This window comes from Carassius carassius, chromosome 38, assembly GCF_963082965.1.
Source record: "Carassius carassius chromosome 38, fCarCar2.1, whole genome shotgun sequence".
NCBI lineage: Eukaryota > Metazoa > Chordata > Actinopteri > Cypriniformes > Cyprinidae > Carassius > Carassius carassius.
This window is the reverse complement of record NC_081792.1, coordinates 22,277,621-22,303,849: the sequence shown is the minus strand read 5'-3', so window position 1 is coordinate 22,303,849 and position 26,229 is coordinate 22,277,621. Positions and strand designations below refer to the sequence as shown.

Below are 26,229 nucleotides of genomic sequence, written 5' to 3'. Positions count from 1 at the left end.
CATAATGTCTTTAGTGAAAATACAATAATTTATATTGTGATAGTGTCCATAATGCTGTAAATAATTATTATTGATAATAATTATTATTATGATCATGTTTTGTTGTTTTTGTTGTAGTATTGGTTTGTAGTAATTTTCTTTTTTTTTTATTGGAAAACTTACATTGAGGTAGTGCTGCAAATATATAAATAATAAATAATATTAATTAATTTATTTATTTATCCACAGCATTATAAACATTAAAAACCATCAGAAAAGTATTTTCTAATAAATAAATAATAAAATGCTATTATTAAATAAAATGTCTTTATTAGAAAATATTTATATTGTGATGTTGTTCATAATACTATAAATCATCATCTTCATCGTAGTAATAAAAACTGACAAGAACAAAACAAAAAAAGAAAGAAAAAGGAAATGAAGGAGAAAATATGTGACGTGTAATCAAGATGGTAGAAAAAAAGGCTGAATAGTTGTTTAGAGAAAATTGCAATAGACCAATGTCAGGTGAAAATAAATGATGCACTCTGATACTATGATATATGCTGACTGTGTTTGAAGAATTTGTCCACCGTGACACGGGTGGAGGAATAAAGTAATTTAAAGTGACACATACACACTCAAGAATTTCTAAAACATACTCACACATGCACAGGAACAAGGCAGAAGTTTATGTTTTGGGGAGTTCTGAGGCTCTCTGAGACAAGCCAGAAGGGCTGATAACACTTCTACTGTTCTGTTTCTGAAAGCAAAGCACTGAAGTTGTGGCAAATGCTATAGTGATCATTCTCCCAAGTACAAAGGGTAGATAAAAAGAAAGACAAAAATGAAGTATAGCACAGGAAAAGATAAGCACAGTTTCCAAAATGTGAATGGAATACATTCACACTACAGTCCTTATTTTGGCTTTGCTCTTTGTTGACCGGCAGGTTTTGTTGTCAGGCTGTGATTAGGAGAGTCACAGCTTGTATCAATGATCAGACACTAAAGATGGAACTAACTAAATCTGCCTCTTTATTTTTGGCCAGTGGAGAGCAAAGCTATTACAACACGCATGCCAGTTCCAACAGGAAATATATTCAGTGAGGTGAAGGAGAACCAAAAGACACCTTGAAAGGCCTTCACACATGTTTAAGTCCTCTCTTGGAGCCTGGCAGCATCATGACATTCCTGTTTTTTGTATTTTTAGTCAGGAACACTTTTCATCCTTGTTTAAAGGGTTTGATGCATTTCCTTCCTGGACAAGACAAAAGAATCCTGCTTTTCTTTGTTTGCTAAAGCGACAACATCATAAATCTCACTGTAATGGCAAGGTAAAGCAATATGCACAGCCACAAAAGGTACTAAGACCCAATTTTGGATGATTTCATTTGCATCCTTGTGTGTTACAGCAAGTAGCCATTTGTGTGGGCTGGATCTCCATTGCACCAGCCAACGGACAGCCTCAAAATTGTGTGGGTGTGTATGAATTCATGCAGTCAGGGTGACATTTACAAAGTTTTCCAAACCCACAAAAACTTACCCATAATAATGGCCATCAAGTCCCTATTCAAAGATGTCATGTATCAAGCTTGAGATCAGTTTTTCTGGACTGAACTCAATCAGTATATTAGGCATATCACATGGCTGCATATTAAAAAAAATAATAATAATTTTATAGTGAACTGCTGCTGACGTGTGTATTGTTATAAAGAAGGGCAGAGGGAAATGTTTAAACACAATAAAATGATTTGCTGCATTTAGTACCATTCAGAGCAAAAATAATATGCTGAGTGAAGACATTATGATAAATAGCTCTAACTACAGTACAATCCATCACACCAAAAACAGCAAAATACTATGGGGAAAAAATCATCTAACAAATACAAAAGTGTGTGTTGAACACAAACAAAAAAGCACTGCTGTGATACTATGATATAGTGAATATAACAGGGAGTAAAATCATAGTATTTTGATATACTGTATAATATTTCCATGCCATTTACTCCAAGATACTTGAAAAGAATACCATAGTATGACCATGGTACTGTACATGACCACAGGTACTGTAGCATGGTATTTCATGGTAATTTTCAACAAGAGAAAGATTAAAGATTCTTCTCTGATGCCACAGATAGATAGACAGAAAGACAGATAGATAGATAGATAGATAGATAGATAGATAGATAGATAGATAGATAGATAGATAGATAGATACTAAAACAATTATCATATTGTATAAATTCAGACTACAGTATATTTACAGATAAAATTGCTTTATATAAAAAAATAGTTTTTTATGCATATTTAGTATATAGTGTTCATGTTGTAATTTCACCTTTTACGTTATATACATTGATGTCTCATTTTATATAATATGAACATTACAATAATTTGTATATAGGCTAGAGCAAAATATTACATAAACATATTTGCGATTGTGATCAGAGAAATTAAAGAGACACTCACCAGAGAGGTTTGTGTTTTTTCAGATTGGATCCTGGAATCTGGATTCGTCCGGGTCACCTGTCGTTTAGAACTGACAAAACTATCACTAAAACTCCATGAACTGAATGGTCCGAGGTCCTTTGTCTCAGAGCAGGAGGTCATATCCATCTTCACGCTCGGAACATTCTGTCTTTAAGTATTTTTGTAGGGCAAAACAAGACAATTTTGTGTTGTTTCTCAGTGTGATCTTATGATTCTCGTCAGATGTGCTCTGTCAAGGCTCTCGAGAGACGACTCTACGTGGCGCGAGAGCCGCTTGCGCTTGTACGAGGAGTCTCGCGCTGCGCTCTGTGCGCGTAACGGATACGTGACTGTCCTGGCGATGAGAGCAGAGGCGCGGATCAGAACTGTGCGTGGTGGGTGAGAGACAGTATGGTCATGTGTGTGTTCTCCTCCTTACTCAGGGTTATAATGACGGTCTATATATTTTTATTCATGAAGGAAATTTAAAGGCAAATCTCACTGATCAGTTTGAGGGCTAATGAAAATGTAGGCTATTAACAAACAATAATATTTCTTATAGTAATTCACAATAAAATATAATTATTGGATTGGTTAAACATTATATGAATAAGGAATTAGCCAATAAACGTGATGAGGCGTTAAAAAAGTGGGCTCTGTGTAATGACGTTTAAATGCTGACTCAGCTTTGACTGTCAATGACATAAAACATTCGTCAAAATAAATGAAATAAAATTAGATTCACAAAAGTTTGAATACATTTCTGTTTCTTGTTATTTTGGATTATACAATTATTTTATGTAGTTTCATTCTTATATATATATATATATATATATATATATATATATATATATATATATATATACATATAGAGAGAGAGAGAGACATTGGTGAGCACAGGGCAAAAAAATGGAAACAAGACTGTTCTGATTTCATTAACATTTCTAGTGCTCTTTTTTGAGTTTGTCCAAACCGTTGAATGGCAATTTACAGGATGTGGATTTATTGTGAATAAGCCTCTTACATAGCACTCAGCAGTTTCTAAACATTACCATTACTGTGTGTGTGTATAAAACTTTCTTCTATTTCAAATTAGAGCCTGATTTACATCTCATATTCGTGAGAACTGGATTTGTTGTGGATAAATATATAGCATCAAACTACTTGTCAATCATTAAATATGGTTAGATGAGCAGAAACACATTCCTAGATTATGATATTGAAAGAAAAGTGATCAGATAAATTGTGACCACCTAGTGGTGCAATAGGTTATAGACAAACACACATTTTCCTTTACCATCAAACATGGTAAAAACAGTTTTTTTTAAGAAACCACCTAAGTGTCAAAAAACATTATGCACATTGCTCCTACTAATAAGAACACACTTCCAAAAATGCCAGTTCATGAGTTGCCAGTTGTTCCTTAAATCCTCCGGGCTTGTGTAGAATCCGTCTTGGACACATTAACAGGAATAAATCTGGCGTGTCTATAGAGTGCTGTATATAATTTTTGCAGCAGTTTCTTCTCAGAAGAACTAAATCTTTCAGAATAAAAGGCTTATTTATACTTCTGTCCACACATTTAGTTAGAAGCAGCAGCTGCAGGATGAATACATTAACATCAAACTCTAGTTTTGCACTTCAAAGTGTCCTAATTAGCACTAACTACTTGTGTATATACAGTATGAAAATGTTTGATGCAGTGCAGAAAATTACTCATTTATTTCTCAAAATCTTTCACAGCATATGAATATTGTACCATAGTGTGGTCGCATACATAAAAACAACTGATGAGCACAGGGAAGACTTGAAACGGTCTAACAGGAACTGCATCGGTCAATTTGTCAGCCTCTGATTGGCCAGCTGGGCTGATGAGTGCATGTCCCTGTGTCCCAGAAGAACAGTGGGTGGATCAGCTGGTTCTCATGCAGTCCCTGCTGAGATGGCTTATTGGGTTTGGATTATTTGTTACCACGGTGGCGACATGGGCTGTGGGTTCTGCAAATACGACATCACAACGGCCGATATGGACAGCCTGAAGGAATGAACATTTAAGGGATGTACATTAAATTTGTCATACAAGTCCAGAAGCATTACATTTGAGGATTTCTTTGAAGGCAAAAACAAACATGCATAAGCAACTCACATGAAGCTGCTCATCATTTGTTTAGTGTCCTCTGAGCTCCGTGAATTGGCAAAACTGATGAACGAGCAATACACTGCAATCCACGCACACCATTTAAGCTGCCAAAAACACATGTACACCACAATTTGAACATTAAATCAGAGCTGTGCATCAGTCTGCTCGTGTTTTAGTCATAAACAATAGGAGAATCATAAAGGGTTTACTGTAAACACAGGTGTTCATGTAAATGAGAGTCCGGTCACCTTGAGCATCAGGCCACACATGCTGAAGATCATGCCAAGCAGGTTCATGTAATCGGGTGTAGGATCTTCCAATGTGGGGTTGGTTTCTGTATTAGGTGGCTTGTAGCTGTAAAGCAAACATTTAAAGGGTTAGTTCACCCAGATAGCAAATTTATGTAATTAATAACTTACCCTCATGTTGTTTCAAACCCGTAAGACCTCCGTTTATCTTTGGAACACAGTTTAAGATATTTTAGATTTAGTCCGAGAGCTCTCAGTCCCTCAGTCCCCGCATGAACCGAACTGATTCTTTTGGTGATTGATTCTGAACTGATTCTGTGCTAGTGTTATGAGCGCAGGTAAACCGAAGGCTTGAATCAAGGGCAATCATCGCAAATGACGCCATTACGTCGAGCGCAAAAGAACCGATGAACCGTTTTCCGGTTTATTGAATCGAACTGTCCGAAAGAACTACTGGTGATCCGAAAACCGATGCAACCGGTTCTTGACTTGTGAACGAGTCAGTCTTTTGTTCGTTATCTGGCTCGGCTCGGTGTGCATCTTGTATATATGACCAAAATGTATTTTCGATGCTTCAAAAAATTCTAACTGACCCTCTGATGTCACATGGACTAATTTGATGATGTTTTTCTTACCTTTCTGGACACGGACAGTATACCGTACACACAGCTTCAATGGAGGGACTGAGAGCTCTCGGACTAAATCTAAAATATCTTAAACTGTGTTCCAAAGATAAACGGAGGGCTTACGGGTTTGTAACAACATGAGGGTAAGTTATTAATTACATAATTTTGCTATCTGGGTGAACTAACCCTTTAATGCCTAGTCTATTAATGCTGTCAGTGTAGGCTGGCCTTTTTCTTCATACTATAAATTACACAGAACATTAACATTACATGATTTTGGCAGAAAAATCCATAAAGATGCAACTAGGTGAGCAATAACTGAGCAACAATAATTCTCTAATACATACGATTGTACATTTTTGCCTGCCTATTATAAGTAACGCATGCCATGTAATATGACTATAGTAACGTTAATATTGCTAACATTTAAGATAGAGCTTTTATTTCATTGATGTTACAATTTAAAACATATTATTAGGTAAAAACTAGCATCTATTTAACGGTCTGCAATGTTTCATTTAATCTCGTCTAATCATAAGCCGAACTGCTGCTAAAAGTGATGCTAACGAGAGCCAATCAAAACTCTCATCTCAATCATATAAAGAGTCTTAAATACGGACATAATACTCACCGAAAAATCTTAGTCGTTCGTCTTGGATCTGCCATGTTGTTCACGGTCATATTATAATAAAATCTTAATCAAATTTAAAATAAATATATATATAAGAGCTTAAGATCAGCACGTCAGCGAACAGCTGACCTGTGGAATAATTCCACTACGCCTCATTCGGTTGTATTTAAAGTTGAATTTGGTACACTTGCACCCCCTTCTGCTAGGGAGTGTTATTGATAGACGACTGACTGACAAGAGATCTCGAATGCATAATTGTGGTACCAGTGTAAAATATTTATTTGAAAATCAAATGAAATAATTAACGGGCAAGTTATTATTATAATTTCAAATACTGTTAATCAGAATGTGTTGAGTGCTACAATTAAATCATTCTAACCATATAATATTTCAAACATCCCTATAATCACATAGATGATGTATTGAATTCTGAAATCAAAATTTCAGTCTAAAAAAGGGCAAATTACACAATGCATGCATTCCATTTCATTCCATTTTTACCATTCATAGCAAGAGTAAATGTATAATGTACACAGGAAGACAAGAATCATGCTAATATTCAAACACCATTACATTTTATTTCTGTAAAGCTACAGAAGAAGAAAAACACCTCATGACCTTTTATTCTTTTATTTGTTGACTTTTAAATTTAATTAAATTTTAAGCTACTACACTGGTGTTTTTAGGATTGTGCAATCTTACCCTCAAGTACAGTACATCGAATATGTTGTTTATCCCTTGTGCAACATAAATGTCTTGCAAGTAATGTTATTAATGTTTATTCACATTTATCCATAAGGATGTTGAATTGTAGGGAATCATTGTTTTTCTGACAATGTTTGCCTTCATGAATCCTTCTCTTGTAAAGCCGCAGGCGATGAATTCATTACAGTGAGCTCAACATCCCTCTTTGATTCTGTAAACACATGTGTGGCTTAAATAAATAAATAAATCAGAGAACAATATTTCACAGCATGTCACAATTTAATACAGTACTATGGTGAACTAATAAAATGTATAGCTTGAATGTAGTGTAAGTCACTTAAAAACGTTTTGTGAAATGGTTGTTTTAAAGTCTTTAGGTGGAACAGTATTTCACATTTTGTGGGATTCAGCAGAAAACTATTTTGGTATGCTTATGTATTGGTTGTATGATACTATATCTCCCCTCCTCTATATCCAGAACATTCTCTCAGGTCTCAGGTAGAAGGAAGACCACACATCCACTGAGAACTGCAGTGACAGCAAACACTAGAGAGGATGCAAAGTGCCACATGTCCTCGAATAATATGACCAACCATGGGAGCCAGCTAATTCATACCAGAAAATCCCTGAGAAAAACACAATCTTCCTCAGTTATGATTTCCTTAGATCAAGAAATTATTCTTGTTGGAGACCTCACTAACAGTGATTTTCTTTAAGGTCTGGCTGACAGTAAAAATTATTTTAAGTAAGTTTTTAACAAAGAAGTAAAAGATGAGATCACAACTGATTATCATAATAATAACTAGCTAGATATGTTTACTTCACTGTCTAGTTTATGAGTGGAACTGTACATTCCATTAATCCTAGCACATTGAATGATATACTTCTGCGCCTCTTCCACCCTGCCATTGACCAGCGGCCATCTTGCTGACTCAGGAATCCTTGGAATCCTCACCTTTTGAAATGAAGAAAGATAGGCCTAAATATTCTAATATTAATAAATACATACATTGTTAGTTTAAAAACAATGGTTTTATGTATATTTTATATTTGTTAATTAATAAATAGAAATCTGATCGTCTTCCATAATCTTGAATAATTCATATTTGAAATCCAGTGTTATTCTTTCACTTGCAGTTCCACCACTCACCACCAGGGTTTGTGTCAACAAGGCAGGGTGAAGTCAATACCAGGATGAGGTGCCTCCAGTCCCTAATGAGATATGCCAGAAGAGCCAAAAGCAAGTTCCCTCCACTCCACCCGAGACTGATGATGGTTCCCGTAAACTTGTGATGTTTAATGTCTGTCCACTTAACTCCTGAAAGTAATTGTCTTATTCAACCTGGTAATGTGAGAGTTTGTGAATATAAAAAAAAAAAAACAAGAAAAAAAAAAGTTTTTTATATTGAACTTGATGTGTACATTTTTTCAAGGACTGGAAAGAATGTTGAATGCGTTAAAACAACAACATGACACGATTAAGACTTGATCATTTTATGCTCCTTATTCCAACAAAAATCTTGATTAACATCTCACCATTGTAATAAGAGCAAAAGAGATGGGAATCGTTCATTTAGAAATAATCCGTATTGGCAATTATTAATAATGGTGTCATTTCTGCAATGCTTAGAAAATGAGACAACTGGGTGTAGAACCCATAATATATTCCTTTAGCAAAATTAAAATCCAAATATTTCACCATTTCCTTTGCCTGATAAAAATAAAGAAGTCTCTGCAAGAAATACTGAAAAGAATATGTACAAGCAGTATCATCAAACACTTGTAACAAGCTAAAGACAAGGCATGCCCATCATCACAAGGTTACAAAGAGGGCTAAGCTGCAGACCAGAGGAAATTTGTGCATTTGTCCATGGATATGTGGCAGATTTTACAACGTTCTGTGTGTCTGGTGGTTTACAATAATTTGTGCTGGCTAAATACCGGTAATATACTGTATGATTGTTTCAGATGTTATAAATAAACTGACATAATAATTTTATCATTATTGTGTGTCAAGGGCAAAAGACAACTTGGCATCTAACTAATAATAAAGTCCACCATCAAAACTATATATTAAATGAAATATACACAACAGAACAACACATATACAGTATAGCACCATGTAAGCTAAATGTGGCATTTCCTCTACTATGTTCCAAGAAACTTCCATCAAAGTGAAAGTTCTACATCTTATAGTACAACATAAAAATATTTGGTGCAGAATCCAAAATTAGAACTAGCCATACATTGATTAGGAAGAACAATAAATTAATTAAAAAGATTCATTTTGGTCAATGGGGCAGATGTACATTTTGAGGCAATAGGTTCAAGTAATTGAGAAGAAACAATCCCAGTAAACAGCAGTCACAGTGACTTATCTGTCTGCAGCTGTGTTGTTGCTTGTGCTTTTTTCCCTTTTCAAGGGAACTGTGTTCTTCGAATGAGCAGAAGCTTTGGTTCGAACCCTGACTAATGCAGTGGTGGGTTGGTTTGGTGATGGTTTGATGTCCTTTGCAGGACCACTGCAAGTAGTAGTCCTAGACTTCATTGGGAGCTCCACAGTGGCTCGGAGGGCAAACGGCTGCTTGCGGGATTCGCTAACTGCTGATCGCAGGGGTAGCCTATGGGGTGAAGGACTAGCTATACGGGTTAAAGAGAAAGTGCAGTTTGTGGTGGTCAAGCTGCGGCGGGAAGATGCCGGAATACAGGATAGAGGCATGCGATTGCTTCCACTTGACATGGTAAAGCGGGACAGTGTTGATTTTGATCTTGTGTGAAGTGCTAGAGCATTTGATCCTGATTGTGACTGTACTTTTTGGCTAAGGTGAAAAACAAACACACACACACACACACATACACACACACACATTTATTTAATGTTTCATCTTATGGTATGCTGTAAACTGGGTTGGGCAAAATTAATGTACATGTTATAAAATTCAGTTATATTAAACTAGACTTACCCATTGCTTGCCTTTTGTTCTAATTTTGGAGTCCCAGCTTCAGGTTGGATAATAGGAGCTGCAACTACTAGTTTAGTTGAAGGCTTCCTTATTGGTGTGACTGGTCGTGGGATCCTGCTGTTCCACTCAGCTCGGTACTTTTCCTCAACCTCCTTCTTGAGCTTGTTGATGGAATCATCAGACTCATGAATATCTTCCTCTGAGCCCATAGTAGAAAGAGTCTCTGAAGGTCTCTTGGGCTCGTCTCTAGAAGATAACGAAGACAAAGTCCTGGAATTCAGTCTCATCCAGCGGCCCTGACGTTGTCTTTCAACAACTTGACATGCCAGGTCTTGCTGCATGGCTCTTCTACGTAGTCGTTCTTTGTTGGACAGGGATTGTTCAGGTCCTGGCTCCTCTTCTGGGGCTAGGATAGGAATTCGACTCTTGCTCCTTGGCCGTGGATGTTTAGAAACACTCTCAAGTGCTGTGTTCTCCTCTTTATGTTCCTCTTTTAGTTGCTTGTCCTGTTTGGAGTCAGTTGATGAATCTTGATGGATAGGTTCCCTGGATTCTAAGGGGAAAGGAATCACAAGACCGTCCTGTTTTACACTGGTCTCAATTGGCAAAGACCCATCCTGAACATTGAGTACCTGAGGCCCCTCTGTAAGAGTCTGAGAGGTGACTTCATACTGGACACATGCCAATTCTCCTGGCTCTTGAGAAAGGACTGACTTGGCCTGTGATTTGCCTTCAACCTCCTCTAAACGTTCAGGAACCTGTGCACCACTGGAAGACATGACATTCAGATGGGTTGTCTCTGCAATGTGTACAAAAGTTTGCTCCACTTTGGAGAAAGGGGGCGATGCAATTGAGGCTGAAGCCATTTGAGTTGTTGAGATGGTTACCACTGATTTAGATGTCTGTATGGGTGGGTCAACACCGATTGCATCAGGTTGCCTTCCATCTGTAGGTCTCTCTGCCTGTTTTATGTCCTCCTGGATCTGCACCAGTCGATCAGCTTCACCCAACTGCTCATTTTGAGGTCCTGCCACTCCCTGATCCACTTCAGTCCCATTTATAGCATTTGGAGACTTCTTTGTGTCTCCTGGTGAAAACAAGACAAGGGTCTTTGATACATCCTCTTGGTCGGGATCTACATCAGCCACCGAACCCGGTTCTTTTGGCTCCTTGTGTGGATCATCAGCCACTAAGGTGGATGGAGCCCCATCTTGACTACGTTCAGTACTCTTTTCACTTGCCCCACTACTAGATTCACTCTTTGTGACATCGTCATCTCTGGGTCCCTCAGCTTGTGTCTCAGGTGGTGTTGCTGTGAAGGCACGTCGCTGGTGTAGGCTTCCTGGAAGCATGACGGTGAGGAAGTCGGCTCTCTTTGCCTGCAGTTTAGGAAGGATATGGAATATCTCCTTCTCTGATGATTGGGATTTAGTCCTGTAGTCAGTGGGTGACAATAAAGGCTCACTTGGGGTTGGACCCTAAAAGACAGTATACAAAGGCAAAAGTTACAATGCCGCCATATTGGTAAGGCAATGTAAGAATAACTATGAGAAACACTGAGATTTTGATTCAGTGAGATCTTCCATGAAAACACTTTGACATTGACTGCCTAACTCACTTTACTGTACACGAGAACATACTGAATGGCAATTTCAGAATGGAGTTTCTACAGATTTTTTCTAACCATTTTATTCATTTCTATGAATACAATCAGACCTACACATTGTACAACCACACAACACAACTGTTTTTTTTCTCAAAGACTTTAATTTGCAATTGTACACAAGCTTTTCAAGATTGTCTAGATTACATACATAAAAAAGGCACAAAAATGTCTTAAAGAATTTTCCCTTTTACAGCATCCAGTCATATTAAGCTTTTTTTCAAGTGTATCCCAACATACAGATTTTCTATACAATACATAGACTAAAACCAACCCCAAAACATGCTTTTACGTATACAGGATTCAATTTATCTTTCTTAGATGTACACATTTGCTGTAATTTAAAAAAAGTTTAAAATACATGCTTTAATTGGAAATATTATAAGCATACTGTACAGTGATATTGTTATAGAAAAGGTAATATTCTTCTTGTACATCAATCTAACAGATCATAGCCAATTTACATCACATAGCAATACCAGACCGTCATTGTAAATTAAACTCTTGCCTGGTTACATAAAAAGTCAAAATAACCCTTTGCAACTTATTTTTGCACTTTATTTTTTAAAGCACACACTTTTTAAATCACAGCTGTAAACGTAAATACACACAGTTGTGCAAATATACTAAATACATTAAATATCAACAAAAGTTAGTGCTTGCATCAGCTCCTTTTAGAGCTTTTCTTTTGTTCTGTGTACATTGTTGCTTTTCATCGTACTAACATAACAGAGTTCACTGAAGGTTCTCCCAGCTTAACACTCACTGTGGGCAAGATTATTCTCCAAATGTCCTTGATCCATCATATCTCCCTATCTCCCTACATACATTATATAGAATACCCCTTCAATCAACAATATATCATACAACATGCACATTACAGCTATAATACAGCATTTTCCCTCATATAAAAGGTGTTATTGTGACAAAGGCATTGTGTACAGGCAAGTAAATGTAAAACTCATTAGACATAAGAGCAGTTTGAGGGGTGTGACGCATTACTTTCTTTTTGGTATTTCAGAGCATCACAGGCAGATGTTCAGGTAGAGATAAATTAAAAGGCCTTATAAAATTTTGTAAACAGTGTATCTAAACTAAAAGAAAATCTTTAAAAAAAAAAAAAAGAAAAAAAAAACGGATTATTTTTTAATGGCAGAAAGAAGGTAGAGAGACAAGTACCCTTCTCTCTACTGTGCTGCCACTGCTATTAATCTTCAATGCAAATGTATTTGTCAAATAATACTCTGAATATTGTCAATTAAATATATTGGGTTCAAAAAGACATCAAGGAAGTTGCTCTGTTAATCACAGAGCATGTAAATCAACAATCAACATTCAATTCACGGGAACATAAAGGCATGACATAAGCCATACAAAACAGTCTTAAATTTTCATTTGTTTTCATGGACCAACTTCATTAGTTAGTCATGCAAAAACAAGGTTTTGAACAGCACTGTCTTTCCAGTACTCCCTGGTCAACAGACCTGGACGGTCTCAACATTATTGACTTTTCTTGCACCAGTAATGTCAGTTTCATATCTGTTAAATTACTGCTAAAAACATTGATGTATACCAGGCAAAAGCAGATGTGCAAAACAAGTGCAAGAGTTAGCAGCCTGTTTGGGTATATAAACAGTACATTCATGTGAGAAGCCATGACTGTGACGATACCAGAAACATATTTATATTTATTAGAATAAGTCATTCTGAATTTTGAAATTCAATTTCAAATACTTATTATTCACTCACTGAAGATGCACAATTCAGTAAATGTGATCATATAAAGGTGCAAAAAAAAAAAAAGTGACGAGTTTTATGCTAGCATGAACAACACGTTTTCACGTGAAATCCCTTGTTTAGATTATATTCTTTTATAATTTTCTTTCTAATATTCTTCTAATTACTTCTTTTTCATATATATATATACATATTTACAAATTAGAGCATTTTAAGTAAATAATAAAAAATATATATATTTAAAGAATTAATGACCATTTCATCTGCTTTCCTGACAAGAGGCAAGAATAAAGTATCCATCCATATGCCATATGTCATATTGCCAAAAGATCTCCGCCTGCTACCACAATAACATTGCAAGAGCCATTTTTCTTTCAAGACTAGGTTTTGTTTAAACGTGCAACAACTTTAGCCAGCAATATCTATTACATGAAGATTATTCAACAAAGGTGCTATTTACCTGCTAAATGAATATGTCCTACTAATGCACATACTATTTTCTAGAATATGCCCTTATTTTCACTTCTCGTTTTCAGAAGAAACAATCATGGATTTTAATTGAGAAAATGACAAAAGCACACCACCTTTCATACCTCTCAATTCAAAACCCTTCACATCTTATTGCAATCAATCACATTTTTTGTTTCACATCGCCAAGGAAGCAGCTATGGCTCCAATTCGGTGTCTTTTATAAAGTGCAATAGTGAGAAACAGTACTCAAAAGATTCTACAGCAGTCTTGCACATATACTTTTTCTACTCAGTAACATACAACACAAATCTGTACTAACTAAGAGGTATTCAATGAGATATAATGCTTACATGGTGCATTCAAAGCTCGCACATAAATATATGATTAAATCAAATATGGAAGCTTTTATCTACACACCATCCTAAACGCACAAAAGAAAAGATGCTATATAATGGAAACTGCTATCTTTTTTTTTGCTTTTGCTTACTTTATGGCTATAATACTTTTTAATCAGTGGCAGAGAAACCAAAATCCAAAGTGCTTTTCTTTCATTTATGAAATCATCAAAACAGCTCACTCATTAATCTCAAATTTAGTTCGTAGAAGATAACCAGACTCCAGCATGCCACTCCACTAGTTATAAAAGCGTAGACATATTATTCCATTTGCTCCTCTGGTTCCATTTTACATTTAAAACACTTTAATTAAAATCTTGCATAATATCTCCTTTGTGAGGCAAAGCACCTTTAGAGCACAGAAAAAAATACAGTTTCTTTGTAAAACTGAAAGCCTGTGTAAGGAACTTTATGTACTACGAATGAGGATTTGGAAAAAGACTGACAGTCTAAATTATAATTAAATATATAAAAGTAAAAAAATAAATAAATTGAACAAAGAAAGACAAAAATCATCAAAAAAAAAAAAATAGTTTTTTTTTTTGCATGGTTGCATGGAAGACAATGAAATAACTTGCATATTAGAGACAGCAGGTCACTTCAGTCTAAACTAACGTGATCAGGTATATTTCAGGGTGATCACAGCTGCTGTGCAGAAATGCAACACACATGCAACTGAGGTACACAAACACAACTACAGATAATGAAGAGAATTTTGGCTTTGGATACCTTTGCAATATCCATTGAGATTTTTACTCACAGAGTGACTGAAATTACTAAAGCTTCTGTTCATAACAAGCAGAAAGTGCGAGATATGAACAGTGTGTGTAAAAGCACGCCATTCCCTTTGATTCATTATTCCGTTCCTGCAGCCCTCTACACTTTATTGCATCAGGAAAGACTATATCGTTCCTAAAAATAATGAATTGTCCTTTTAACAAAAAAAAACTTCAGTTTATGAGAAGAGACTATATCAGCTTTCCTCAGCTGTTTTTGTTAATTAGTTTGGCCAGCCTCTGCCGGATCTGCATTGGGGACAAACTGAGCACGGAGTGCCTGCTGCGTGGACTTCCGGGTGGCTGTAGGGGAGCGTGACGTCTCGAGCCACATCGGAGGTTACCGTGAGCCGGGCTGCTTTCGGCTGATCTGCTGCGGTGGATGAAGGATCCTCCAGCATGGGGGTACTGCTCAGTCTCCAACGTAGAGGACGAGAAGACATAGGAGGCGAGACGTCGTAGCTGGTTGGAACGTGGGCCCGAGTGTGGCCTGTCATCATCCAGCTGTAATAAAACGAGAAAGAGCATGGGTTTAAATTCACGAGTTCAGTGGAGGATTTGTATTTGTAACATTTAAAGCATCTCCCCAGACGCATGCAGTGAGGAGAACGCCAAACACTCAGAGGAAAGAGAGGAACAGTCTCTCTTTACACAGACCTACAATGGGTTGCCTGGAAACAAGTTTTCACAAGAGACAAAGCTAAAGGGATAGCTATGTTTTTTTTCTTTTTGGTCAGGCGGCCAACATTGAAAGCCTCTCTTTTTCCACAGATGCTGTTCGTTTGATGCAGATTCACCTCTCAAAAATGTGCCATATGTGTCCATATACAAGAGATTAGAGACAAAAGTACTTTAACCATTTTGCTGATCCGTATAGTCAGAAAACCATCATTGTAAATGAGGACAACTTAAGAAAAATGACTCGTCAGGCATACAAACACAAACACACATGGATAAAAATGGGTAAATATGGATAAAAAGATGACAAGCAGAAATCAAATAAGAAAAATACAATGAGCAAGTTCATCAAACAGGTACAGAAGGGACTAGCCTAAACTGTGCTTACCGCAAACACCTCTTTCACTCTTCTTTTGTGGCTCCAGAGACAGCCTTGGTATTTTCTCCATGGGTGAAATCAACGTGTCATTCATGATTTTGAGCGAAAGGCCGAGCAAAAGGCAGTTGGCATTTAAAAGGTGAAGACTGCTGGAAAAATGAGCATCCTCATCTGTTTTAATTTGAGGTTTTGGCTATCATACAAAAGAGACATCCAGCAATCTCAGTTCAGCTTGAAAGGCTGTGAATTGTGTTTATAGTGAAACAAAGTAATGGGCAATTTTTTTCAAAGGTATTTCTGAAAAATCTTTGTGTTCTGCTATATTTCCTAAATGAGAACAATAAAAAAAGCTAACTTTTAAAGTGCCTCTATTATGGGTAATGAAAGGTTCATATTTTGGTTTTGGGAGTCCCCAACAACAGGTTAACATGCATGGTAGGGCAAAAAAAAAATTAAAAAAAAAAAACACTCTCATTGTCTTATAATATGCATTTATGTTTACCTTATTTGCTCAATGACTTCCAAACAGTTCACTCAATAATTCATTTTCCCAAACCGCTCTTTGCGTGATGCTAATCTGCGTGATTGGTCGATTGGTCTCATTTTCATTTCATCTTGCCTGTAATGCCTGAAAAAGCGGTGTTTGTGAGTGTAGTGCTGCTTTGTGTACAGCGTCACTGGTGAAACCGCCATTTTTGCCGCTTCAAAAGCAGCACCTAGTGGCAAAGAATGAATTTGCATTTTCATTCAGACCAAAGGAAAAGACCAACAAGTGCAATATGCTAATATTTCACGTTGATGTCAACAAGAAACTGCTTGGGATTCATTTTAAAAATGACTAATTTCAATGGTACAGAGTCGACTCTTTCTTTTGTGAGACAATAATTTTTACTTATAGATGGTGCACTTTCAGATGAAAAAATTTAGAGCTGTGTTAAACACTGCATGAAAGGCAATTTTCAAAAATCCATAAAAGGGGCACTTTAAAATGAGCAAAATGCTGGTCTACTATACAGTATGTCATCTGGCTCACCCTAGTGATAAAGAACGGCTGAAATATTTTCACATATTTTGTTTTGGACTATGAGGGATGACAAACATTCAAATATGAAAATGAATAACTTTAATGTGAATTAGGGCAATTTTTTTACTGAGCAGTTTAGTGCTGAGCATCCTAAAAATAGCTAATTTAAGGAATTTGTAAAAACGCTCAGCAATAGAACCCTCATATTCAACAATGTAGTCAAAGAGACAAAGACAGTATCTAGGTAAAAAAAAAAAAAAAAAAAAATTTCTGAAGTACCAGATAGACGTAGCCCTAAATCTCATTAGCAAAGGTCTGGTTTAGCCTCATAGATCAAGACTTAGGATATTTTACCTAGTAATTTATCTGGAAGGAAAAAAGGTGGAAAGAAAAATAGAAATGAAATTTGGGCTATGTTCACACTGCAGCTATTGTAATGTAAATATGGTTGTCACTCCGCTTTTGAGTGTTTAACCTGTACTGTTCATACTGATTTATTTATATGACATAAATGGATGTAAATGTTCACCCAAATATAAAAAAATTATATTATTATTTACTCTTCCTTATGTCTTTCAAACTGTCGACCAAAGTGATCGGTTATCGCCTTTCTTCAAATTGTCTTTTATATTCCACAAAGATTTGTTTTGTATTCATGTTTTTGTCTACAGCTGCAAATTGTAAAAATATCACTGTGGTTACATCCGTAATGCACGGCTGTAGTATGAAAGACTCCTTATTCTTTACATATGATAATTATAGCTTTTTGATATACATTTGTACCTTGTATCTTTGCAGTGTGTACATGACCCTAAAGCATTTTGAATACCCCCTTAGTTACAGCTCAACTTCTGCATATAACACATTTTCAAAAGAGCAAACATGAGCAAAGAAGATTCACTTTATTGAACCAAATCATGTGAAAACCAAATGTTTGATGGTCAGAAAAGAAGGGATGAGGCATGAGTCTGTGTGTCAGACATATTGAATTAAAGAAAGTGACAGACACAGAGAGAAGAAAGGGAGCAAGAAATAGGCACACACCCTATAAAAAGTGAAGTGGGACAACAGCACCACCTCATCAGCACTGCCTTCACATTCATTAAAAGTTGCTTTTAAGACAGATTAAAAAAAAAAAAAAAAGTGCTATAAATGTATCTTAAGCCAAACCAAGTCGCTCTCTGAAGCAGCGGGAAGAGAACAAATTTCTTTCTGAGGTAAAATAAATCCCTGATGTAGGTTATTCTCTGTAAATGATAGCTAAAAAAAAGTTAGGCACCACAATTAAAGGGGGATGGAAAGTGCTCCAAAGAGGATATTAAAGCTTTGTTATGCATTATATTTGTTACACAAACATGTACAATATTTAAACCCTGTGTGTATGTGTCTAAAAGAAGTCTCATATGCTCACCAAGGCTGCATTTATTTAGTCAAAATACAGTAAACAGTAATATTGTAAATTACTTTTACAATTTCAAGTAAATGTTTTGCATGTTAATAGATAACAAAACGTATTTTATTTCTGTGATGTCAAAGCTGAATTTTCAGCATCATTACTCCAGTCTTCAGTGTCACATTTTCCTTCAGAATCCATTCTAATCTGCTGATTTGCTGCTCAAGAATAATTTCTTATTATAAGTTGTTAATTTCTTCCAAAAAAATTTGAATGGTGATGTATATTCAGATGTGTATATTAAATTTGTATTAAATTGTGTAAAATATAAAATATAAAAAATGCATTAATATATTAATAACATCTTGAAAATATCTGTCATTGATTTACAAGCAGAGAACTACAAAATAGCAAGATGCGATGCAAAATAAACTACATTATAATGTTCCTGCCATCTTATGGGACATTTCATTATTATTCACTTCATTATTAGCTAGCTAAAATCCATTTTTCAGCTGATAAGTGAAGGTTTCTTAACAATTAACATCCCTTTCCTGATCTAATTTTAAATATCTGATCCAGACCATTTTTCTTCAACATGTCATGAGCTTGAAAACACTGCATGCATGCAAAAAAAAAAAATGTATGTAAACAAACAAATTATAACAGCTCTTCTAACTGGATCTCATGATTTCTTTACCACCATCAAATATTTTTAGCCTCATTCACCTCAATCCTACCAATGCTCTCCATCTTTAGCATAAGAATGTCAGTGCATCTTAGTCAGGATAATCTTACCTGTCTCTGAGGTCCGTTGAGGTCTGACTCTCTCCGCCGCTGCCGTCCAGAGGGTAGCGAGTGACAGGGCGACTGCACAGGGCTCTCTGCCGATGTTGACTGGCCTTTCCCGCTCCTCCTGGACACTTCCTCCTCTGTAAGAGGGAGCATGCCTCGTGTAGTGTTGTCCCCATGTGACGTCTTGGGTCTGACTGACGGATCTGTCCCTTTATGTCTCCGCCGCTCTTCTCCTTCCTCCAGAGGGCGTAGTTCCTCTGGTTCCTCATCCGTAGTGCCGGATGTGGTGGGCTCAGCCCCTGGGAGGTGGTGGAAGTCTCTGAGCTCCATTTCTTTGTCTATGATAACCCACTCTTTGCTGTCAAAGTCCTCTTCTTCTGCAAGTGGTACAGAGCGGATGAAGGCATTGCTGTGGGCTTCCTGGTCCACCGATGCAGAGGCCTCATTACGGCCGCGGTCTCCACGGTAACCTTCGACAGACAGCATCTGAGCGGGCTGCGAGGAGTAAACGTGCCGAGAAGGAGAACCCAGGATGTCCATTCGAGAGCTGAGACAGGAATAAATTACGAATTTATAATGCCAAATGATACAAAGAAGTTAAGAACATATACAAGTACATAAAAAAATATTAAAAGTATATCAATAAATTACATTACTTCATAGGTCAACATTATATGTATTTATACAATTTGATTGGATTATAAACACTACCTTTTAAAAGTTTTGGGGTCAGTACAATTTTTTTTTTTTTTTGAAAGAAGACTTTTATTGCATTTATCTGATCAAAAACACTATTGTACAGTAATGTTGTGAAATATTATTATAATTTTAAATAACAGTTTTTGTTTTTTTTTTACATATTTTGAATATATAATATATTTAGAATTTTCATGACTCCAGTCACATGATCCTTCAGAAATCATTATTATCTGCTGATTTGGTGCTGCTCAAGAAATATATTTCTTATTATTAAAAGTTGAAAACAGTCGTGATGCTTTTTTCTGATGAATAGAAATTACAAAATGACCTTCCTGAATGAATGTCTTATTTACCGGTATTTATTTATTTCAAAACAAAAAATTCTTAGTGGTCCCAAAATTTCAAACGGTAGTGTGAATACTCATCTTTATTTGAATAATGCATTGAATTAAAACTTTACCAGTGAGAAATAGCCAACTCATAATATTATTATCTTTTTAACCCTCTGGGCTTCTTCGCCCGAAAACGGGCGAAAACTTGAACGTTTTGAAATGTTTAATTTTTTTGCTTCATCGGATGGGGATGAAACTTGGTGACTTTTGTTGTATTACCTATATGAACACACAAAAAAATCAAGGAGATGATTCTGATATGTTAAAGGGTCGTAAAAAAAAAAGTCACACTTAGCTTCCTCCCGCCCGAAAACGGGCGACATAGGAAATGAATGGGAAATACGAAAAAATAGGAAAACTCAGAGAAACTTTTGGTGGTACAAGCTACAGATCAGCAACTGTGCTGAAAAAAAGTGTACAGCAATGAAGGGGTGACACTCTAGAACATCAAGAGTGCAAATAAGACCCCCCCCCCCACACACACACACACCCACGCACACAAACACACACACACACATACACAGATAAACTGGCGACTGCAACAGCAAATTTGTAGAATATTCCACATAAAATCAATAAATGAAAAAAAAAACTTGCTCAAATACACACACACACACACACACACACACACACACACACAGAGAGAGAGAGAGAGAGAGAGAGAGAGAGAGAGAGAAAGAGAGAGACTGGTAAGACTGCAACAGCAAATTTTGAGAATATGCAAAAATAAATAAATAAAACATACAAAAAGAGACTCTCGCTCAAATGCAACACACACACACACACACACACACACACACACACACACACACACACACACACACATTCACTCACACATACACACACACACATTGTGTTCCCTTTCTAACCAAATGCTATAGTTTGATTGTAATCATAATGCAAAACCTGATACTTATCTAAACATTTTTGTTAAGAAAATAAAGTAATCATCTTTTAGAATATCTAAATGTATATCTAAATAAAAAAACCGAATAAGATAGAGAAATCATGTCTAAAACAACAAAAGGAATCAAATAGCCTTTCTACATAGGATATATAGGAAGCTATAGACAGCCTACAGGCTGGTACAGGACATTACACAAAAGTGGCTATTTTTTAAAGCCACTAGATGAAGTTCTTCTCCTGGAACATTTTTTTTTAGGCTGGCACTCTATTTTGATGTGAAATGCTGCATTTATTGAATTTTTTTTTAAAAATAAATATAAAATAAAAAATGATATATTAATTCTAATGGAAAAAATAGCTCATAAAAATTATATAATTAATGCAAAGTATCATAAATATATCTAAAAATTCTAAATAATAATCAGAAAACATTATAGAACAAAAATATATTTGATTGGTTATCCTGGGAAAAAGTAAAGTACAATTTTAAGGCTTCGCCCGTTTTCGGGCGGGAGGAAGCTAAGTGTGACCCATTTACGAAGAAGCCCAGAGGGTTAAAAAGGAAACTTAATAGATAAATGTCAGTGTGCAAAAACAGCATTACATTATTATGACTCAAAACAGTAAAACTAATATTGGATAGTTCTTCTTTAAACTTCTGATTGGATCAGTCAATACAAAATCTGGACAAATCCAAAGTAAATTTATGACCCACCGTTGTCCATAACCGTCCCGTCCATCAGCAGCAGATATGCGGTCAGATTCAGGGCTGTTGACCCGTCGGTACCTGAGTGAGTGCATCTGCACACCCGAAGAGTCCAAACCCCTTTGTGGTGACACAGGACACAAACCCCGGCTACCATCTTCCTCTTGACCTCCCTGCAACATAAAATCAAAGAAAATCTAATAAAATCGATTTATAAAACTTTAAATGGATTATTATGTTTACTTGGTTGCAGCACCTTTCCAAGGTTAATCCTGAGTTTGTTTCGATTAAAGTCTGTCTCCTCCCATCCATCTGCGTCCGTAGGTAACTGGCTGCCATCAGCTGGCCGGCCAGAAGGAATCGGAGGAGCGTTTTCCTGGTCACTTAGGTGCTCATCCTGCACAACGTCATCTGTGTTTTCCCTCTGAAGGTCACCTGCCATTGGGTTCACATTTATGTTCCTAAAGGTCAAAGAAAAGATCACTATCAATTTCAATAAAAAAAAATAAAATGAAAAAAATAAAAATCAGGGTCACCCTGAATGACCTTTGGTCAAATGTTTTGGGGAGTCCTAATTGGAAAACTGTTTTTTTTTTTTTTTTTCTATTTGTTTAAAAAAACCTGTTTACTTCCAGTAGTGTTGTAGGAATGACATTTTCTGTAAATGTCACCCAGAGTTTCATAAAAGAGCATCAGAGGGGGAACTCCTTTAAAAGTCATCAGACATTTTTCTTTTTTATGGTAAAATGTTCTTCATGTCCTGGAGCAATCCAACAACTCTTCCTTTCTGCCTAAACAAGTCAGTGACATTTCCATCAGAAGTGAGTTTTCTCCTCTCTAAACATACAAACCTACTGAAAACTACCTACAATGTTCCAAGAAACACTGGATGTTTGTGACCAATAAATCAGTTTGCTAAATTATTATCATGCAAATAACAGTAATTTGAATTACCGTAAGTAAAACAAAGATGACAATAGATGCAAGCTTGTCTCTTTTTTCCTTTCATCCATCTGTACGGCTTTTATGTGACAAAGTGTGACAAGTAACAAGGCCCCCCGAGAAACTGTCTGTTAATTAGTGTGGGATTTGTTAAGTTAGTGCATGTGTACGTGTTACAGTACAAGAGGATAATTAACAATAAAGCAGATAGATATATATATAGATAGACAGATAGATACAGTCACATGTCCACAGGCATATAACATGCTGGTGATGTGTTCACACATGTATGCGGTTCTTACCCAACCATAGCCGCTGTAGGCCGTGTGTTCTGCTGCGCTGCTGTCGGTGTGGTGGCAGACATCATGGAGTCCGTCCCACTTTTCTCCCAATCATATGGCTCGTTCTCTGTGATGATGCGTTCTTTCATGCTGTTCTCAAACACTGACATCAGGAGCTAATACAGACACAGAGAACACCTTACAAAAGACCACTCATATCTGTATAATGGAATTTATTCATGTAATGCAGCCTTTGAAATATTACATGTTATATACAGTATATATATAAAAGAACATTTCAGAAAAGTACGGAGCCCCGCACATGACATGCAAGAATAAATAAATTGTGCGCACGATTTACTAATCTGTTCCCTCAATGTACTAAAACGTGCACACGATTACTATTGCATTCCCTCGATTTACTATTGCGTTCAGTCGATTTGCTAAATCGTGCGCAAATCGAGGGAACGAATTAGTAAATAGTGCGCACAATTTATAAATCAAGTGAATTAAATAGTAAATTGAGGGAACACAATAGTAATCGTGTGCACGTTTTAGTACACTGAGGGTAAATCGTGCACACGATTTAGCCTACTATTTTTTCCTGCATGTCAAAGCACTGCATTTCCCTGCAAATATTATATAATTATAGTGAGAGCGAGAGAAATAAAGTGCTTCTAGACTAGGTACCTGATAGTCAGGTTTGGTGCAGTAGTCAAGGCCTAAAACATGCTCCAGGAAGACATTAAACTCTGATGGCATGTGTTTAAGCAGCATCCTATGATCATAGCGCTCCTTGATCTGACCCACCTGCTCCTAAATAATGCAGAAGGCAACAGGAGGTTTCAACAATGGTGGTCTGATACAGAATACAACTTAAAAAACAATTAATAAACAAATTGAATAAAGCATAAGACATAAACACTCATTTTTAAACCAGGTGAGGAACGTCAGAGCACCTTGTCCTTGATTTTCCTCCACGGCAGCTGCCCAGCAGCAAATTCAACCAGCATGTAAAATAATGACCATAAGTCATCATGGCGCCCCATTTCCTGTAAAAACAACACAAATATTCTATTAAATAAGCATTAGATGATTTTATCTTCTGTAAAATACATTGCTTGATACAAGTTCACAATAAGTTGACTTAAATTAAGCACTTACTTTGTTTTTATGTGCATTCACAGATGCATATCTAACAGTCCCTCGAAATCCTGCAACAGTTCTGGGCTAAAAGCGGAAATGTGTTAAGAAAATCTGTCAGCGATAAATGCATTTTAATTTTTGTTATCTGTAATGTATTTACAGTAGAACTGGTACTATGCATTAGGGTAAATCAAAACAAATCAGTAAAAATTTACTGTGCATTACTGTATAATTTTATGCATTATAATTTTCATTACAGCAGCAACAGGAGAGGGACAAACAGTGCACAACACACTCAGAAAGAAGAGGCACCATGTCTTTGGCAAGCGACTGAACATGGTGTTCCATTCCTACAGAACAGTGAACGCAATGCGACAGGTAAACACCTTCCATCGCGTAAATGTACCTGTGTGTCTGTGCGTGCATATGTGTCTATGAGTCCCAATGGGTCTCTCTCACAAACCTGCTCTAATTTCTTTTTGAATAACTAAATGGCATGACAAATTGCATCGGTTAAAAAAAAAAAAATGACAAAATTGGATGCAGTTAATTTTCTCTTGTTGTGTTCACTGTTGTATTGGCAATTATAAAGACTGCACTTTTGCTGAACATAAAGGTAAATCTCACAAGCATTATTCGACATGAATTTATTTAATGGGCATATTAAATTTATTACATATTATAATAAATCAACTTCTCTTTGGATTAGAACATGATGAAATTATATGTGGAATGAATATTATGTGCACAGCTTTCAGTTTATTTCATTTAATTTATTTTTTCTCAATAAAATTTGCTTTTCCTGTCCTATTCTTTTCATATATATATACACCACTAGCATATCTATGTGAAAGGAATCGGTTAAGTACTTCTATGTCAATTTAGACACAAGTTTGTGCATTATTTTTATATTGTGGAAAGGTCAGCTATAAAACAAAGATGAAAGTTCCATGAAGTCACTCACAATGAAAGTCTATCCATTGGTGAGAGTATGGAGGAGAAGGGAACAGATGGAGAAATATGTCAGACATGCACGTCATAACTTAAAGCCCAAACGAAAACTGCAAAAATAAGAAAAGATGGTCAAATAAAGGAAAAAAACTAAAATAATGCACCAGGCAAAATTATACTAATGACCCCATGCAATCCACTTCAAATGCTGTCCATAGAAAATGTTAGTACAACCAATTAAAATTAAAAAATATATAAAATCAACAAATATGAACAAAGAAATAAACATGGCATGGTAGCATGATTCAGGACATTAATTGTTCCATTCACACTGTACACATTCAACAGAATCAAGATGACATTTACAGTCCTGAGGACACCAAAAATATTTATAAACCTGAAATGATTTATTCATATCTCATAAATGTGATGCACCACAGAATGGATGAAAAATCTAAGCAAATAAATTTCTTCACAGTAAAATTACAGCCTGGTTTTAATCCCGTTTTGAATGAGCTCAATCTGCCTTAGAAAAAGACAACAGCTGCTGAAGACTGCAGGGGAAAATCACAGCCAAACCACTTCAATGCTGCAGCACTGAACTAGAATAGATAGATCGATAAATAGATAGATAGATTGATAGACAGTCAAGCAGGCAGGCAGACAGATAGATAGATATGGATGGATAAACGAATGACTCTCAGTTTCCTGCCTGAATCGATGAGTACAGCTGACTCAGCTGTGCAGAAAGGAAAGGCGAACGAGAATGAGGCGGATATACAGTAGAGAGATTGAACTAGGCTGAAAATATTATACCCACGCTCTCAAGACAGACCTGGGGGCATTGCTCACTCATGCATTAAAATTATTAAATATTCATACTGCTGCACTAAAACCTGCATATATAGTGAAACAGAGAGACAGTGTGAAAGATGGAGGAGAGAAGAACATGTGCGAATGAAGAGCTCTGTGTAATGAGCTAAAAAAAGAAAACAGCCTAGTGCCTGATTCAGAGAGCTCTGTAAACCTCTCATGAGCTTTCAGCACGTCTCTCTGCGAGCCTGCACTCTTACAGTGAAACAAGCTTTTTATTGCACAAATATAATCTGAGAGGTGCTTCTTAATAAAACCAGA

General features: G+C 36.3%; 2 protein-coding genes across 2 annotated transcripts in view; both read right to left on the bottom strand.

Moving 5' to 3' along the window:
• Positions 1 to 4,155: 4,155 nt before the first annotated feature.
• LOC132119072 (PAT complex subunit Asterix-like) lies at positions 4,156 to 6,255 on the bottom strand. The gene is made up of 4 exons (XM_059528823.1): positions 6,094 to 6,255; positions 4,837 to 4,942; positions 4,595 to 4,692; positions 4,156 to 4,483 (listed from the first exon to the last, which is right to left on the bottom strand). Exons 1-4 carry the CDS (start codon positions 6,141 to 6,143, stop codon positions 4,417 to 4,419), a joined length of 321 nt encoding a protein of 106 aa, XP_059384806.1. The 5' UTR covers positions 6,144 to 6,255; the 3' UTR covers positions 4,156 to 4,416.
• Positions 6,256 to 8,276: 2,021 nt separating this feature from the next.
• The window catches only part of LOC132119575 (tau-tubulin kinase 1-like), a 30,307-nt gene continuing 12,354 nt past the window's right edge, over positions 8,277 to 26,229 (bottom strand). The window contains exons 7-15 of the mRNA XM_059529655.1: positions 24,163 to 24,228; positions 23,958 to 24,050; positions 23,689 to 23,814; positions 23,020 to 23,174; positions 22,032 to 22,236; positions 21,785 to 21,948; positions 19,076 to 19,619; positions 9,762 to 11,239; positions 8,277 to 9,617 (exon numbers count right to left, since the gene is read on the bottom strand). Coding sequence (XP_059385638.1) covers positions 9,173 to 9,617; positions 9,762 to 11,239; positions 19,076 to 19,619; positions 21,785 to 21,948; positions 22,032 to 22,236; positions 23,020 to 23,174; positions 23,689 to 23,814; positions 23,958 to 24,050; positions 24,163 to 24,228 — 3,276 coding nt within the window. The 3' untranslated portion in view covers positions 8,277 to 9,172. The remainder of the gene's footprint in view (positions 9,618 to 9,761; positions 11,240 to 19,075; positions 19,620 to 21,784; positions 21,949 to 22,031; positions 22,237 to 23,019; positions 23,175 to 23,688; positions 23,815 to 23,957; positions 24,051 to 24,162; positions 24,229 to 26,229) is intronic.